This window comes from Petaurus breviceps, unplaced genomic scaffold, assembly GCF_028583685.1.
Source record: "Petaurus breviceps papuanus isolate PSGF00001 unplaced genomic scaffold, PetGlider_PUasm1.0 189, whole genome shotgun sequence".
Taxonomy (NCBI): domain Eukaryota; kingdom Metazoa; phylum Chordata; class Mammalia; order Diprotodontia; family Petauridae; genus Petaurus; species Petaurus breviceps.
In genome coordinates, this window is record NW_027185809.1 from 1,646,669 (window position 1) to 1,662,432 (window position 15,764).

Sequence of the window (15,764 nt, forward strand, 5' to 3'; positions counted from 1 at the left end):
TCAAAGAGTTTATGATCTAAAAGCAAGGGTTCTTAACCTTTTTTTTTTGGTGGTACTGACCTGTTTTGGCAATCTAATGATGCCTCCTTCTCTTCATTCTCCCATTCTTCAACCTATTCTTAAACAAATTCCTTGATAGTTGGGGAAAAGAAGGAAAAGAAAGGCATGCTACGCATGTCTGTCCTCACTTTTCCCCCACTGACTCACTCACTAGCTTGGAATAAATAAATGTTACTCATGAGATCTTTGAAAGTAGATGAAACCTCTGGAATAATGTTTTTAAATGAAGAAAATAGAATATAAATAGCAATGGGATTTCAAAGGAAATCAATTATACTGAAATATAGTTATCAAAATATTAAAAAAAAATAAACAAGTTCATGGTTACCCAGTTAAGAACCCTTGGTCTAAAGGGAGACAAGGAAGACACATAGGAACGCATGCAACAGTGTTTGTGGGTTTTCATAAACAAACAAGCATCCTAGGTAACTGAACCCAGGTATGCAGAACCATCTACCTAAGTGAGAGATGCCTAGATTGCTGGCATCCGTGTAGAACAAGTCATCTTTGCAACAAAAAAAAGCAAACCTACAATATTTCGCTGAAATGAGGCAGGGAATCAATTCAGCAGACACTACCTAAGGATTCAGGCTTATGAAATGTTCAAGTCCTCTCAGCCCCCAGGGCCATTTCAGCCTGAGTCCAATGCAAGCAGCTAAAAATAACTATGAGGATGCTGTTGCTTCTGTGTGTGTGTGTGTGTGTGTGTGTGTGTGTTTTAAAGGAACAGTAGTGCAATGGAGGCTGCCTAGCTGTGTGCCAGTATGTTTATAGTGGTTACAGTCACAGAAAATTCCTACCTCTGGCTTTTCCTTTAGTTTTATTTCCTTTCCTTTTTTTAAAGAAACTATATATTTTGTTGAGTTACTCAGAGACAGAAAACTATTATCCTGTGTCTGTATCAAGATAAGTCAAGTCACCAAGCAATTACTATGCATTTGCTATATGCTGGGTATTGTGTTAGGCTCTAGGGGTATTTTTTCCTTATGGTGATTAATTGTGACATGTAATAGAGCCATTTTTGGAACACAGTGCAAGTTTATTAATATAATTATATAATACATATTATGCATAATTATAAAAGCTAATGGGCATTTAGAATTCAATTTACATAATTCTGTTTTACAGGCAACTTTTAAATGATGTACCTGTTGCCATTGTAGAAGGACACCTTTGATATGTTTTTTCTAAAAACAAAGCTCTGAAACAGAAAAAAAGGGCATTGTATACATTCAGACATCTTAGCATCAGAGACAGTATAGGAAGGGTTGCTTCTCTCTCCCTCTCTCTTTCTCCAGCTCTCTATTCCCCTTATGTTTAGATCTTTCATGAAAGATGGGTATTAGGCTCATGGGAGGGAAATTATCGCCTTGGCTATATTGTCCAATCTTGGCTGACAGGGTGCTATCAATACCATGTGATACCAGAGGGAATGTGTGTGGCAGGATACCTCCCACTAACCATCAGCAGGGACTAAATCTTCTCCCTGTCTTCTCCGACCCCTTTCCTCCCTCTCTTATCCCATACCAATCATTCTTGCCTCCTCCAGCTCCCTTCCCCACTCACCTGTAAACATTACAACTGAGATGCTAAGAAAAACCGAGGTCAGTTACGATGATGATGATTTTCAGAGTGACCACCAAAAAACCCCAAAGCTACAAAAAGCCCAAACAACAAAAAGCACCATAATCCTGCCAACGGCCTTGGCGGGATGGGGCTGCATGTGATGAGAGCAATGGGTACTGTACTGCAGAATGCACTCCAGGAGACCAGCCAGCCAGCCCACTATACACACTGTCTCTCTTGTTGTCCCTACAGGAAAACCGTAAGGGTTAAAATAGTAGATGAGGAGGAATACGAAAGGCAAGAGAATTTCTTCATTGCCCTTGGTGAACCGAAATGGATGGAACGTGGAATATCAGGTGTGAGATTCGTTCAAAAGAAAGAAAGAAAGACATTTTTTAAAATGAAAAATTTAAAATGAAAAAAGCAAATGAAATAGCTCTATTTTTCTCCCCTTTTTCCTCCCTTCTCCTCCTTCCTCTTTTAGACCAATGGACTTTTTTTATTCTTTACTTGTCCTGTATTCTCGCTCTCACCCTGTTTCGGTATCATCTCTGCCTTTGTAGCCTTAGCTTATTTCCAGGCCTCCTTTTCCACCTTCTGTGCAGCTACAGCAGCCCCAATTTATGATTATTCTCCCATCCCCTTTAATTTTCTTTCCTTTGCCTTTCTGATGATGCATTCTTCCTTCCCTTCCCCCACTCCTCAATCTCTTCTCATGTAAACTCCTTAGTGGGTGGGGAAGAGAAGGAAAAGAAAGGATGCTATGCATGTCTGTCCTCTCTCCCTCTCCATCCCCTCATCCACTAGCCTGGATTGAATGCTGCTCATGAGTTCTTTGGAAGTAGGTCTGGGCTGAGTTGGGGGTGGGGGTGGGAGAGGGAAGGAGTAACCCAGCTCTCTGGGTTTGCTATGAGGATGCTTTGATGGGCTTTTTTTTTTGCTGCATTCCACCTCCTCAATTGAGTGCTCAGCAGGCTGACCACATGTTCCCTCTTCCTTGGATTGAGGTAAGTGTGCCTGCTTGCCTCTGTTTCATAAATGGTGAAACAAGGCAAAGAATAAGGATGCTACCTGCTGGACGCCATGAAAAGAAGGTAGCTAGGAACCCAGAATCCCCAGCTGCCTCTGCCCAGCTATGTTTCCAACTACCAGATGGTATCTTAATACTTACTGTTTATTTTGGGGATAAAGCAGTGTCCCTCTGTTTCACCACCCTCCCAACATGATACAAGATCCATCTATGACAAATGCATGGAAATTTCATATTTGTTGGATCTCTTAGCAAGGTCTAATGGAAATTGAAGATGGCCTAGCCTTTCTTAGGGTTGGCCCATTTTCCAAAGGATGGGTTTTCTAGATGGGGAGGAAGATATGGGTGTTGCAACTTTTAATTCTGCCTTTGCCTATGGAGCAGTCAGATGGGGACTGCTTTCAGGTACTTCCAGTTTCCATGCTACTCCCTCTACCACTCCTGGTAAAGGAAATAGGATCTTTGCTAATGAGCTGATGAGCCAAAGTCAAGGACTACTGTTGCCCCACTGGCACCAAGAAGATGAGGCTACATGTTGGATGCAAGGAGGACTGGCTTTTGTCAAAGGCAGGGGGACTGTTGGAGGCCACTGCTTTGGAAGTCTGGGGAGAAATTGAAATGACAAGGGAATGTGAGTACCTAGGAATACACAAACTCTGGGACACTGGGTATGGTTTCATTTTGGGAATAGTACAGGTAGGTCCAGGCACCTGCTTATGCTCCTCTTTAAGAATGATAAGGTATCGGTGAGCCTCATTTGACAATGGAACAACAGGAAATATGTTCCTGGTCAAAGAGAGGTCTATCATTATGGAAGGATCCTATTCCCCTGAAATAAAAGAGTGATATCTATATTGAATGGTACCTTCCTCCTTTCAAGACACTCAAGGAAGAAGGCAAGAAATCCTGCAGCTGGGATCTCAGAGGACCACCTACAGACCCTTATCTTGGGACTCTCCCCTTATGCTCTGCTTTTTTTTTTTTTTTTTAGCAATTGGGGTTAAGTAATTTGCTCAGGGTTACATGGCCAGTTATTTCTGGGTGGGGCGCGAAGTATCTGAGCCTGGATTCGATCCCAGGTCATCTGGACTCTGGGGCCGGTGCTCTTACTCGCTGTGCCACCTGGCCACGCCCCCCCCAATGCTCTGCTTTTTTACAAGGTGACCTTAACCTTGCTTTGTATGTTTAGATTTTATACAATCAGTGATCCAAAGCCTTTATTTCCCTAGCCAGCATCCATGTTCCATTGTGCCCTTCCCCATGTTGCAGTCACTTGAACTGTTGTTCTCAACTTCACCTAACAATCCCACCAGAAAAAAGCAAGACCAGAGTATGGAGAACTGTTAGAATTCCCTGTTAGAATCCTATGAGAGATGAGAGCTGGCAGGATGATCCAGGAAGAACATTGCTTCCCAAACAAAAGACTGTACAGGATCCTACCTGTTTTCTGAAAAGTTTCTCAGCTGTGAGGATGCTGCCCTAGCTGAGTGTTCCTTTGGGCACTTTACCCCAGTATTGTCATGGAAACACCATGGTTACCAGAAGGACTGCCACTCCCCTCCTCCAATCTCCAGAATGGAAGTTTATCTAAAGATATGGTACATCTTCAGCCCTAAGGCCCTTGGAAGCTGCTTCCCTCTGCTTTCACAGTCAAAACTGCATAGGTAAAAAATGAAAATGTCTCAACAATTCTTGTCAGACACTTGGCAGGAAGATGGTGATGGGGTTTGGCAACAGCTTAGAGCCGAAAGAAGCAAGGATGTGTTTTACCATTCTTTCCCTTAATCAGATCAGCCAATCCTTTTTCCTGTTCCTCCTTCACTCTCCACCCCAATAACAGTAAGGGGGTCAATAATCTGAGTCAGCTTTACCAGGAGACCATCCAATAAGAAAGTAAACAGCTATTGAAAGCATCAGTGATCTCTTGTTAGCACCTTTCTTCTTTAAGAACTTTAATTCCAGAAGGCAAATGCCTTGGAGTGGTTAATTTAGTTAGAGGAGTTAGGATGGGAAAGTGTTGGCAGAATTCTGAATCAAAGATAGACCTTAAGCTTTCTGTGGGATAGTGACCAGGAAACCAGAATGACAGAGCAATTTGAAAAACCCATCTTCCTGACAATAAAGGCTCAAAGCAATTTTTTGAACCTTTATTTTCAGGGCCTCCTTTCTTGTTTCTTGGGTTTTTCTAATACTTTTATATAAGATCAGGAGTAAAAGAGAGACAAGGCTCCTTTTGGAGTCTCAATAGCAAACAACCAGCAAACCCTAAACTCCAGAATTCTCTCCTATTCTAAAAGTTTGAGGCAAAAATACAAAGAGGTGTTCTTCATTATTGCAGTGGTTTAGGTGTGTTTGAAGCAAGGGTCATGAAGTATTTAAAATGGCACAGTTGGATGAGCTTTAAAGGTTCCCCTTTTACTCCCCATGTAACCAAAATTACAATTTCATTTATGGGAAGAAACTGGATTAGAAACAAAAGACTGAGAGAACAGAGCAGATTTCAAAAGTAGGATTAAAAGCTCTGGATGAGCTGCTAGGATGGGGGAGGAACACAGCTGGCCTGGAGGGGGGGGTGGGCATTGTCAGGAGCAGCGTCAGATGCCTAAGAGGCCAGGATTGGAATTCTGCAAGGCACACCCAATATTTTTCATTAGAATTGTTGTGAGAATGCGGGAAGGAAGATGGCATAGCAGTAGGAGGATGATTGGATTTAGACTTGTGGCACCTGAGTTAAAAATCTCATTTTTACTATCCATTAGTGTGACTGTGAGTCAGTCACTGGACATTTCCAGCCCTCATTTGCGAAGTGAAGGGAGTAGATTAGACCATCTTTAAGGGTCCCTTCCCTCTTAGGATCTTATGAGAGATGAGAGCTGGCAGGATGATCCTTACTTAGCCCTTTGTTTCTATATTGTGCCACCAGTATCTATTTCCGTATACCCTCAAAGAACCATTGTGGTGAAAGGCTAGTATTTCAAGAGACGGGGGCTTATTGTTTATCCCTTAGGTAGAGAGCACTGCTATAGTTCATTACAGCTATTTGGGGGGATTTAAAGATTTCCATAGGGAGAAGCAGACTTGCCAAGGATGTTAAAAATACTAAACTTTTATTTGGCTTGTAACTCATACAAGGGAAAAGCCAGGTGGAGCAATGCATAGTGTTGGACTCAGAGTCAGGAAGATCTGAATCTTCCCTCAGATACTAGCTAGCTTATGTGACTCTGAACAAGACACTTCCTGCTCAGCCTCAGTTCCTCATTTATAAAATGGGGATATTAATGCCAGCACTTCCCTCACAGGATTGTTGTGAAGATCAAGTAAGATTACATATGTAAAGCGTGTTGCAAACCTTACAAGGGCTACACAAATGAAAGCTATTATCAATATTGTTGCTTAGGGGGCATGAGGAAGCGGGTAGAAAGCATAGTCATGACAGAGATGAGGATGTAATTACGGCTGCAGAGTTGCTGAGGGGAACTCTAGATGGAGGAAGGCTGTCTATGGTTCAGCCTTCAAAAAAGAGGCATTTGAATCTCCATCCAGATTCTTCAGGGAGGAAGGACATCACTGATCCAATAGGTAGCTGCCTTCCTGGCCTGGTCTCTAAGTTATGTCAGGCTCTTTGAACTCCTATTTTTATATGGCAACATGGGAACATCTATGTTGTCCCATATAACAGGGCTGCTCTAATAAGGGCTGGGGGACTTTATAGGGAAGGGAGGCATCTCCCTCAGGCTCTCTGCTTTTCCATTTCTGATATCACAGGGAAGAAGGTGCCAAGGACTCCAGATATGAGAATTCCAGAAAGAGGCAGGCCAATGGTACCAGGCAGTGGGAGGGTCAGCTCCCCTCATCCTCCTTTGAGAATCACAATTATATCACAAGAAAGGCAAGACTGATAAACCCAGAGCTTATATTTTCGGACTGTTACATGGGTTTCTGGTATCTTCTCCCACCTTTCAGATTACCCTCAGTCCCATCGTATTTCTGGGGCGTAGAGGTTCAGATGCATTAGTAGACTTTCAAGCATGGAGAAGGAAGAAAAGAGACATACTGGCAGAAATATCCCGGGTTCACAGGGAGCATTATCTAAACACCTTCCATGAAAAATAATTAGGAAAACCCGTTGGCATCCCCCCTCCTCATATGTTTGTCTTCAGCTCCAGCTCCCGACAGTAGAAGGATAACCCCAGCAGGAAGCTGCAAGGTGACTTCCACTTCTAGGGTCACAGAAGATTCTGCCCATGCCAAGCAAGGTCCTTCGGGGTCACAGGCAGAATGCTCCCTTTTTCGGCATGGCCCACCACATGAAACTGGGAGCTGAGTGGAGGTCATTGGACAAACCTTCCAGAGTCTTCTTCTGAGCTGTGTCTGACTCAGTGTTCTCAGTCTCTGTTTTCATGTCTTTGTGTTTCATTCCAATTCAAGTCAACAAATACTGATTGAGTACCTGCTCTTTTCCAGCTTTAAATTTATGATCCTTTGATCTTAAATGTAAATGTCATACTTTGTAATGAAAATTTAAAGACAATAGTGAGGCCACCCAGGTCTCAAAGGGCTTTCATTCTTATTTAGAGGGGGACACCAGAAGAACTAAGATAAGAGACACATAGGGTAGGGAGTGGCAAAAGTAAGGAAATATCGGACAAAAAGTTCTGGGAAGAGCTAAGAAAACAGAGGGTTAACAACTTGGGGGAAATGTAGGAGATCAGGAAAAGCTTCATGGAAAAGGTGAAATTTGAAGGAAGACAGATTATAAAATTTGGAAATGAGGGGAAGTGCATTTCAGGGAAAAGAGGATAGTTTATGCAAATACAGGAAGATGGGAGGCGATGTGTTTGTGCAAAAGGAAATGGTGTAATTTGGCTGGAACAATATACTACATGAGAGGGAAGTAATGTAAAATAAATCAAGAGAGAGTTGGCAACAGGTTGTGGAAGGTCTCAAATGCTTGGTCAAGGGGGGATCAGGATGTTTTAGTCAAGAGGGACCAGGGAACTGTTGAAAGTTCTTGAGCAGGGAAGCAATATGATCAGACCTGTGACTTAGTATTAATTTGACAATTATGTAAAGGCTGGAGGATTACTCATGGGTTCTCCTTAGAGAAGTAAATAAAGGACTTGGTTTTAGTGTGTCACAAAGATAAAAGAAACATCATTAGTTAGGGTATCTTGTCATTTTGTAGTGCTTACTTATAATGAACATAAATAAGATTATCATTAAGACAATTTCAGCTTTATTCACCAGCAACTATATGTTATAGAGGATGAAGGGATATAGAAATTCAGTGAAGAAAGGGGAAGTTTAAACAGGTCACTTCTTTTAAGATGCCTTCTTGGGCCTTTGTATAGTGATGCCCTGAAACCATGGATATCCTGTCCCTGAGGCCTTGGATTGTGGCACAGCCTCACTGGGAATTTCCTCTAGAGCTTTCCTTGAATGTTGAGGTGGGGTAAAGTTCTTATGGTGAAGCTCCTTGAAGGAACTACAATCAGCCAAGGTCCTCATTTCAATGAACACATCTTTTTTATTCTTTTTCTTTTCTTTTTTTAAAGAATGGGTCTCCCTACCTCACCTGATCTGGAAGTATAGTGGCCATTCATGGGCCCAGACTCAATACTGATCAGCAGAGAAACTTTAATTTCCTCTTTTTTTCTGACATGAGCTGATTTGCCCCTACTCGAGCAGCCTGGTAACCCTCCACTAACAGGGATTAACCATGTTGGTGCCAGAGTTAGTGCACGCACCAGATCAACTTGTACCCTACTGTTTCTCAGTGCTCCCAAACTCAAGTGACTCACCAGCCTCATCCTCCTCAGCAACAGGGACCACAGATGTGTGGCACCATACCTGATCATTTCCCCAAGTCAGCAGAAAACCTAAGAATCTTCCATTTGTCTGTCAGGCATATCTTAGCACTCTAGTTATTTTAATACTCAAATGGAATTGCGATCTCATAAAGTGAAATGATTTCCCTAGCAATGAAGATCCTGACCCATTTATATCTGCTCATCCTGTAGGACTCTTGTAAGTTGCTTCTTGGAGACCACACCAGCATGCTAGGGAAGGGATTCCTCACTTTCTCCTGATGCTATAAGTATACCCCTAGAACATTAAGATCGTTTACCTTTCATCCCCTGTCATTATCATGAGGGCAGCACATGCTCCTATCATGTTTCCCTGCTGACAGCCTTCTTTAAACTTCTTCATTAAATATTGCAGTCTGTTCTCTTCCACCATGAACCTGTACATTGCCCTCTAGGTGATACTCAGTTTCAAGTCTTTGGAGACTTATGTTCTATGTCTTGCTTCCACATAGCACCACCAGTAGAATATTTGCATTAAAAAGATGGACCTTTATTTTTGGGAGAAGTTCAGCAGTCGTAGGATCACAGATTTTAAGGCTAGAAGACACCTTAGAGGGGGTCTTCTTCAACCCACTCAATTTGTAGATAAGGAAACTGAGGTATAGAGAGGTTAAGTGACATGTCCAGTGTCACACAAATGGTGAGAAAGAAAGAGGGAGCGGAGATTTGTACGTTTCAAGACTTATGTGATGGCAAATATATCGTCTACAGTGGGATTTCACTTGCAAAATAAGACTGCTCCCTGCCAATACTCTCATTGACTCAATTCCCCTGAAGCATGTGTAAATGATCTCATAAACTTATATAGATGGGAAAGCTGACATATCAGTCAATAGATATTGATAGTCTCTGTTACTTTAAAAATTTTTGGTATTAATAACATCTAAGATATTTTCTATGTCTTTAATATCTTCTTTGCCTTCAGTAACCTTGTGAATTGATTGTTCAATACCCTATCAACTGATTCAGCACGGACTCCCTTTATATATACTTTTGTCTAATCCAGCTAATTTTCCTGTCATTCTTCTCTTTAATACTATTTCTACTACTTCTAGAAGTACATTGGAGCCTGTGATGTTAATGTCCAAATGTAGTGGCTTTACTGTCCTCAATGTTGAAAAGAATTTGTCAAAAAAAAATCTTTGTAGGTTTTCCCCATTTTTTCCTTGTTTATTGCCTTCCTTCCATGGAATTTTCACCCTTAAATGCCTTCAGGATGACTTTGTTTAATTGAATCTCTGATCAAGCTTTCTTTAAACTGGTTTTAACTTCTAATATTTTCCTCCATTTTATGAAACAGTATTACTTATAATCTTTCATTATTCTTCTCTGTATGACTTTACTAATGAGTTTATATTCTAAACCGGTATTGTCTTTGGTTGATGTGACTTAGAAATGAGTGTTTTCTGAAATAAGATATTAAAAGATTATTTTGATTTCCTTGTTTTCACAATTGATCTACATTGGTTAAACTTATGTATGAAATTTCTATAGACTGTATCTATACCCTTTCTTCCATCCATAATCCATTTTGCATTATAAATAACTTTGTATAAGTTAGTATTACATTTGTTTGAAAAAGTTAGGATTAAATTGGTTCAATTGCCACATATTTTTCTAATTTTTGTCCTTTTTTGTGGTTTTGTACCCTTTTAAATTCTTGTCCTTACAAGTTGGTGGTCTGACTATACTCAGACAGTTGAATCAAGAATGATTCTCACATCAATGAATCACATCATTTTCTGTACATTAAAACAGTGTTATTTATTGTTCATTATGTCTAGCACCTATGTGGTATTTTCCCAAAGTATGAATGATCGAGAGAAATAAGGTTTCTATGTCATCTAAAAGTCGTTTCCCCGCCTCTTCTTACTTGTGAATTGAAATCACAAAGTTTCAGTATACATTTTGGTTTCATTTGGCAAGTCTGATCAAGCTGTCCCTAGGATTTCTCCCCTTCTTCATTTTGTACAACAAACGTTGCTGCTTATAGAGTTATTTCATGTTGTTTTGCAAATAGTTATCATGAGGCCTGGGGGTCATCTCCAGTTGTCCTGAGGAGAAAGTAAGGCTGGTGACTTTGCACTGTGCTCCTCATTTACACCTAAGTCACTTGCAAGTCGTGGTATCATCTGCCTGATGTCATGGTCGTCTTCAAGAACAAAGGACAAAGGACAGCCACCGCCGTGAGCACTGTAATGTCAGCTATCCTATGAACTTTATTTCCCAGTCGCATTGGGACACATGACAAAATCATCCCTCCCAATGCCTTTATTTGTTTCTCCAAGGAGAACCGGAGCCATCCTTGCTTTTAGCTGTAACTTCCTTCTTCCATCTTATTTCATTTATAGCAAGAATGACAAGATTGATAAGGTCCTAAGGTAGTATGTTACTTGTCAGTTGTTGGACAAGGATTTAATATTCAGTTCACCAACAGCCAAGGTAAAATGGATAGACAGCCTAAAACCTGTATAATTCTTAGCACCACTTATTCCTTTTCCCACTACCCTATCACTAGCACTGAAGAAGCAAGAAAACGGATGCCCAATACCATGTCATGGGTTTTCTGTGACCAACTGATGATTAGTCTCTGGTCCTCAGAAAGCAGATTCATTCTGTTGCCAAAACCATACACAAAGCCTTTGCAGGAGCCAGCACTTAATTTGCTTGCATAGTTTTTGACAGTGCAGTCACTTCTGTACTATGATGAGGCATCAAGTTTGGAATCTGTGAAGGCTACTACAATGTTGTTCCTGATTGTTTACAGAAGAAACCAGTGTTTCCTCTTCTTTCCTGGAGCACTCTGGGACTGGTCAAAGGATTCTTCCCTGAGCATAACAGGATTTTAAATATATACATGTATGTGTGTGTATGTATAGACATATACAGTACACACATACCATAAACACACATATGCGCACAACATACACAAACATATACATAAACATGTGTACAATATACACGTGCATGTATGTGCACATGTATACATATATACATGCATATATCTATATCATCCATCTATCCATCCATCCATCCATCCATCCATCCATCCATCCATCCATCCATCCATCTATCCATCTATCTATATCTTCAGTGTTCCTCACAGATGTACCAGGATTCTCTAGCATCAGCTTCCAAAAGTGGTAGCCTCCCAGAGTTCAGTATCACTAAGGGTCAGTTCTACCTGGATGTCTCTGACCTATTTAGCAGCTCTGAGTAGCAGGACTCAAATCTGTGAAGACAGCTGTCAGAGCCTAGTGAAATTCTAATCAGCTGTGATTTTGGTGTTCTATGATCTTGATCTTGATTACTGCTCTTGGAGTCTATCCCCTTCTAAGAGAAATGTTACAGATGAAAGGTAGGGCCACTGGCCCTGGACCCTTAGGTGTTTGCTAGAGGGGGCACACCTGTCAAAGCTGACCATACTATATTATGGTCAGTCATTTTTCCATGGGAGCATGGCTGATTAGTTGAGAGTTTTGACTCAGTCAGTGAAGAGACAGTTTCCATTTTCCCTCCTTACAAGCTTTTTTTTTTTCCCCAAAAAAACCACATGTGACTTTGTTGGCATTGACCAATAAACTTGAATAAGTTCCATTCCTAGGGACTTTTCTGGGACAGACTACTTCTGTCCATTCCAGAGGCCTTTAGAAACAGTGCTTTGAATTCCTTAAAGTGAAATGCCATAGAAGTAAAACCACCAAACTACAAGTGTCTTCAAAAAAAAAATTGGTTGGTTCTAGGTCTTGAAATACAATGAGGGCTTTGTACAAAAAGAGCTTACAATCTAGTTGCAGGGAAAACTATTTCAGTTGTTCAGTCATTTTTCAGTCCTGTCTGACTCTAAATGACCCCTTGTGGAGTTTTCTTGTCAAAGATAATAGAGTGGGTTTGCCATTTGCCTCTCCAGCTCATTTTACAGATGAGGAAACTGAGGCAAACAAGCTTAAGTGACTTAGCCAGGGTCATACAGGTGGTGTCTAAGGCCAGATTTGAACTCAGGAAGATAAGTCTTCCTGACTCTGGGCTTGGTATCTACTGTGTCACCTAGCTGCCCAAGACTCCTGTTACATCTACATAAAACAAACAAGAATAAAAGGAAGCATGTGCTATATATGCAGTGCCCTGAGCCACCTCTTTCTCCTTTCTGGACAGAAGTCTCTCTGACACAAGAGCTAGTAGGGTGTTCATAACAGTTCAGATCCAATGGACAACTTGAGAGATCATCCTGTGAACTGAGCAGGGAGTTTGTCCCATAGAACCATAGTTCCATTTTCCCAAGCTAGAATGTACAATCACCGTTAGGGTTCATGTCTCTGATCATACCCATCACTGATGGTAAGCCCAGAACTGTTGCCTTTGGGTTTGATGGTGGCTTTGTCCTTACTTCCTCTTTTCAGTTCTGTTGAACTCAGGCCCTTATGTCTCACATGACCAACCCTTTCTCTTCCCCTAGCCTAAGCCTTCCTCTACTTCTGACTCATCCCCAGCCTCCATTCATTCCCAAATATACAGGGAATGGAAAAAAGGAGAGAATTTGGAATTCCAGGGCCCTCAGTGGACACCCCCTCTTATCAGCTTCAATTGCATCCAACTGCTTCTGTACAGGCTCACTTGTGGCTGCACAATTCTCACCTACTAACAGCACTGCTCTCCTTATTCTGGCACCTTTAAAAAAAAGATAACCCTAGAAAATATTTCCATATGGGACATTAACTCTCTTCCATTTTCTCCTTTTTTCCATACGATTTCCATTTTCAAACAGCACTCCTGTTGTCTCCAGGTAAGAGGTTGATTTTTCCTCTTCTTTCTTCCTGTCAGTTGTCAGATGGCTTCTGCTCTTTGCCCTTTCTTAAGGGATGCTTATGTCATAGTGGGGACTAAGGTTTGGCAGTCAGTTTGGGTATGTCAAGGATATTTAACTCTGGCAAGTTCTTCAAAGGCTTGGGGCTTCATTTCACTAATTTTACAGTATTGAATCAGAGGTGTTATTCTTAGCATTATTTTTACATGAACTTGCAAGGGAAGGGGGGCAGGAACATTACTGCTGTTTCCAAATATCTGAAGGGCTTTTCATATGAAAGATGGATTAGTTGCATTCTGTATGCATCCAGATAGGAAAAGTGGGACCAGTAGTTAAGAGGTTAGAGGAAGGTAGATTTAGCTCAAGAAAAGGAAGAATTTACTGACAGAGATATCCAAAAATGAAATGGCCTACCTTATGAGGGAAGAAGTTTCTCCTCATTGAAAGTATTTAAGCAGGGCGGCTAGGTAGTGCAGTGAGTAAAGCGCCGGCCCTGGAGTTGGGAGGACCCGAGTTCGGTTCTGGCCTCAGACACTTAACACCCACACAAAAATACTAGCCATGTAACCTTGGGCAAGTTACTTAACCCCAATTGCCCTCCAAAAGGCAAAAAAAGTATTTAAGCAGAATTTGGATAACCACTTGTCAGGAACATTGCAGAAAAGATTCATGAATAAAGAAGGGGATGGATTTAATACCTTCTAAGATCCCTTCCATATGTAAAATTCTTTGGACTTATTATTTAGGTGGTCCCTTCTGATTCTTGAGTGGAAAATGAAAAATATGAACAAGACTCCTCCCTCATCCTGATTCACCTGATATCTCAATTAGGGAATGGGAGAATGAGAGATTGAGCTATGTAGCCCCTGAAAATAGGCTTTTGAAGATGAATTTTCAGGATATCTTTTTGTTTCAAAAGCTATAGGGGCCTTGGTGGGGCCTCAAACTGTCAGCCAGAATGAAAAAGTCAGTTATGCAATAATTTGGGAACTTTATTGATGCTAGAACTTTTCTATCTCATTAATTCAATTAAATTCAACAAACAGTTATTAAACACCTACTATGTACAAGACCCTTTTTGGTGCTGAGACCCAAACTGCTAGAATGTTTGGAAATGTCACCATTGACCTTAATACTCAGTTATAACAAGAAATGTGTAAATAAACTCAAAGAAATCAAAGCTTTTCTCCTGGCTGGAATAGAAATGTTGGAATGCCCTAATGAAAGGAGTCAGCTTAATTTAAAAAATTAAGAGATTCTGAAATAAATTTTAGGCTTAGAATGTGATTCATTCCTGAGTCTGGAGTATGCTTTTGTGACTGGGATCCAACTATGAAGTATTAGTCAGACTCAAGGCAAAAACTTAGCATTGCCTTTCCCCTGTGTATTAGAGAGGAGCTGCAGCTAATAGCTTAGTGCAGAAAGGGTCAAAGCAAGAGGAAATGTGGTTTTATAAGAATATATTTTATTACTTCTTAAGAAAATGTCATATATATCTCTTTAGACCTTTTGGTGAAGAACTATCTGAACAAAGGTCTTCTTCCTACCACGTGCTACATTATTTTTCACTTGCTGAAGCCACCCTTCAAACTTAATGCTGGGTTGTCAATGTAGATCACACATTTATTTTACTGGATTCCTTTTTTAATGGTATGAGTAAATCCATCCATATTTCTTTGAAAGGAAGGGAGGAAAAGAGGTAGCAAAGGAAGAGGAGAGAGAAGAGGGAAAAAGGCAAGATGACAAGAAAAGTGAAGAAATAAGTTGGGTTCCAGAAGCTTTATCTTCGCGTGTCCCACTTTTCCTCTCTCTGCTAATCTTCATGGTTTAATTTTGTCACATGGAGTTCTGCCAAAACCTTCAACCATTTTCACTAATTTCAGTTGTTGTGGTTCTTGTTTTAGGGTTTCAGGTTAGAGGAAAAGACTTTTTCTCCAAAACTTATTAACTTCCTACCCTCCTCCCAACCTCCATGAATGTCAACTTTGATCTACCTGTAAACTCAAATTAGATGCAAGAATGCATTTTCATGAGCTTCTGAATTTGGGAGTCTGTCATTTGGGAACATGGCTTAAGTTCATTGGGTAGCCTCAAGCATTTTTAAAAACTATTTTTATGGGGTGGGTAACATTTGCCAATGAAGTAATGGAAATTAAACCTTTCTATGCCTATGCTGTCTAATCAACCCCAGGGATGCATTCTGAGGTCCAGAGATCCTTTGTCTACTTTTCCCATGTGAAAGGGTTTTTAAGTCATCGCCCATAACCTCATCGGCTTTAAGCTTGACAAACTGTTCTCTCTTGATATGCTTTTCAAGCCTCCATTTTATTTTTCTTTTCTTCCTCTGAAACTTTTCTTCCTAGTCTCCAAAATTTGATAAATTTTCCTCATACACCAAGCAGACCATAATTTTCCTCATACACCAAGCAGACCTGGA

The 15,764-nt window shown here is 40.8% G+C and overlaps 1 protein-coding gene across 3 annotated transcripts in view; it reads left to right on the forward strand.

The window, feature by feature from the left end:
• The window catches only part of SLC8A3 (solute carrier family 8 member A3), a 248,541-nt gene that overhangs the window by 220,709 nt on the left and 12,068 nt on the right, over positions 1-15,764 (forward strand). For 2 of the 3 annotated variants that reach the window (XM_069091785.1, XM_069091786.1), the window contains exon 3: positions 1,879-1,982. In XM_069091785.1, coding sequence (XP_068947886.1) covers positions 1,879-1,982 — 104 coding nt within the window. Of the gene's footprint in view, positions 1-1,878; positions 1,983-13,268; positions 13,307-15,764 lie in introns of all 3 variants that reach the window. The other variant, XM_069091787.1, reaches the window with a different exon arrangement.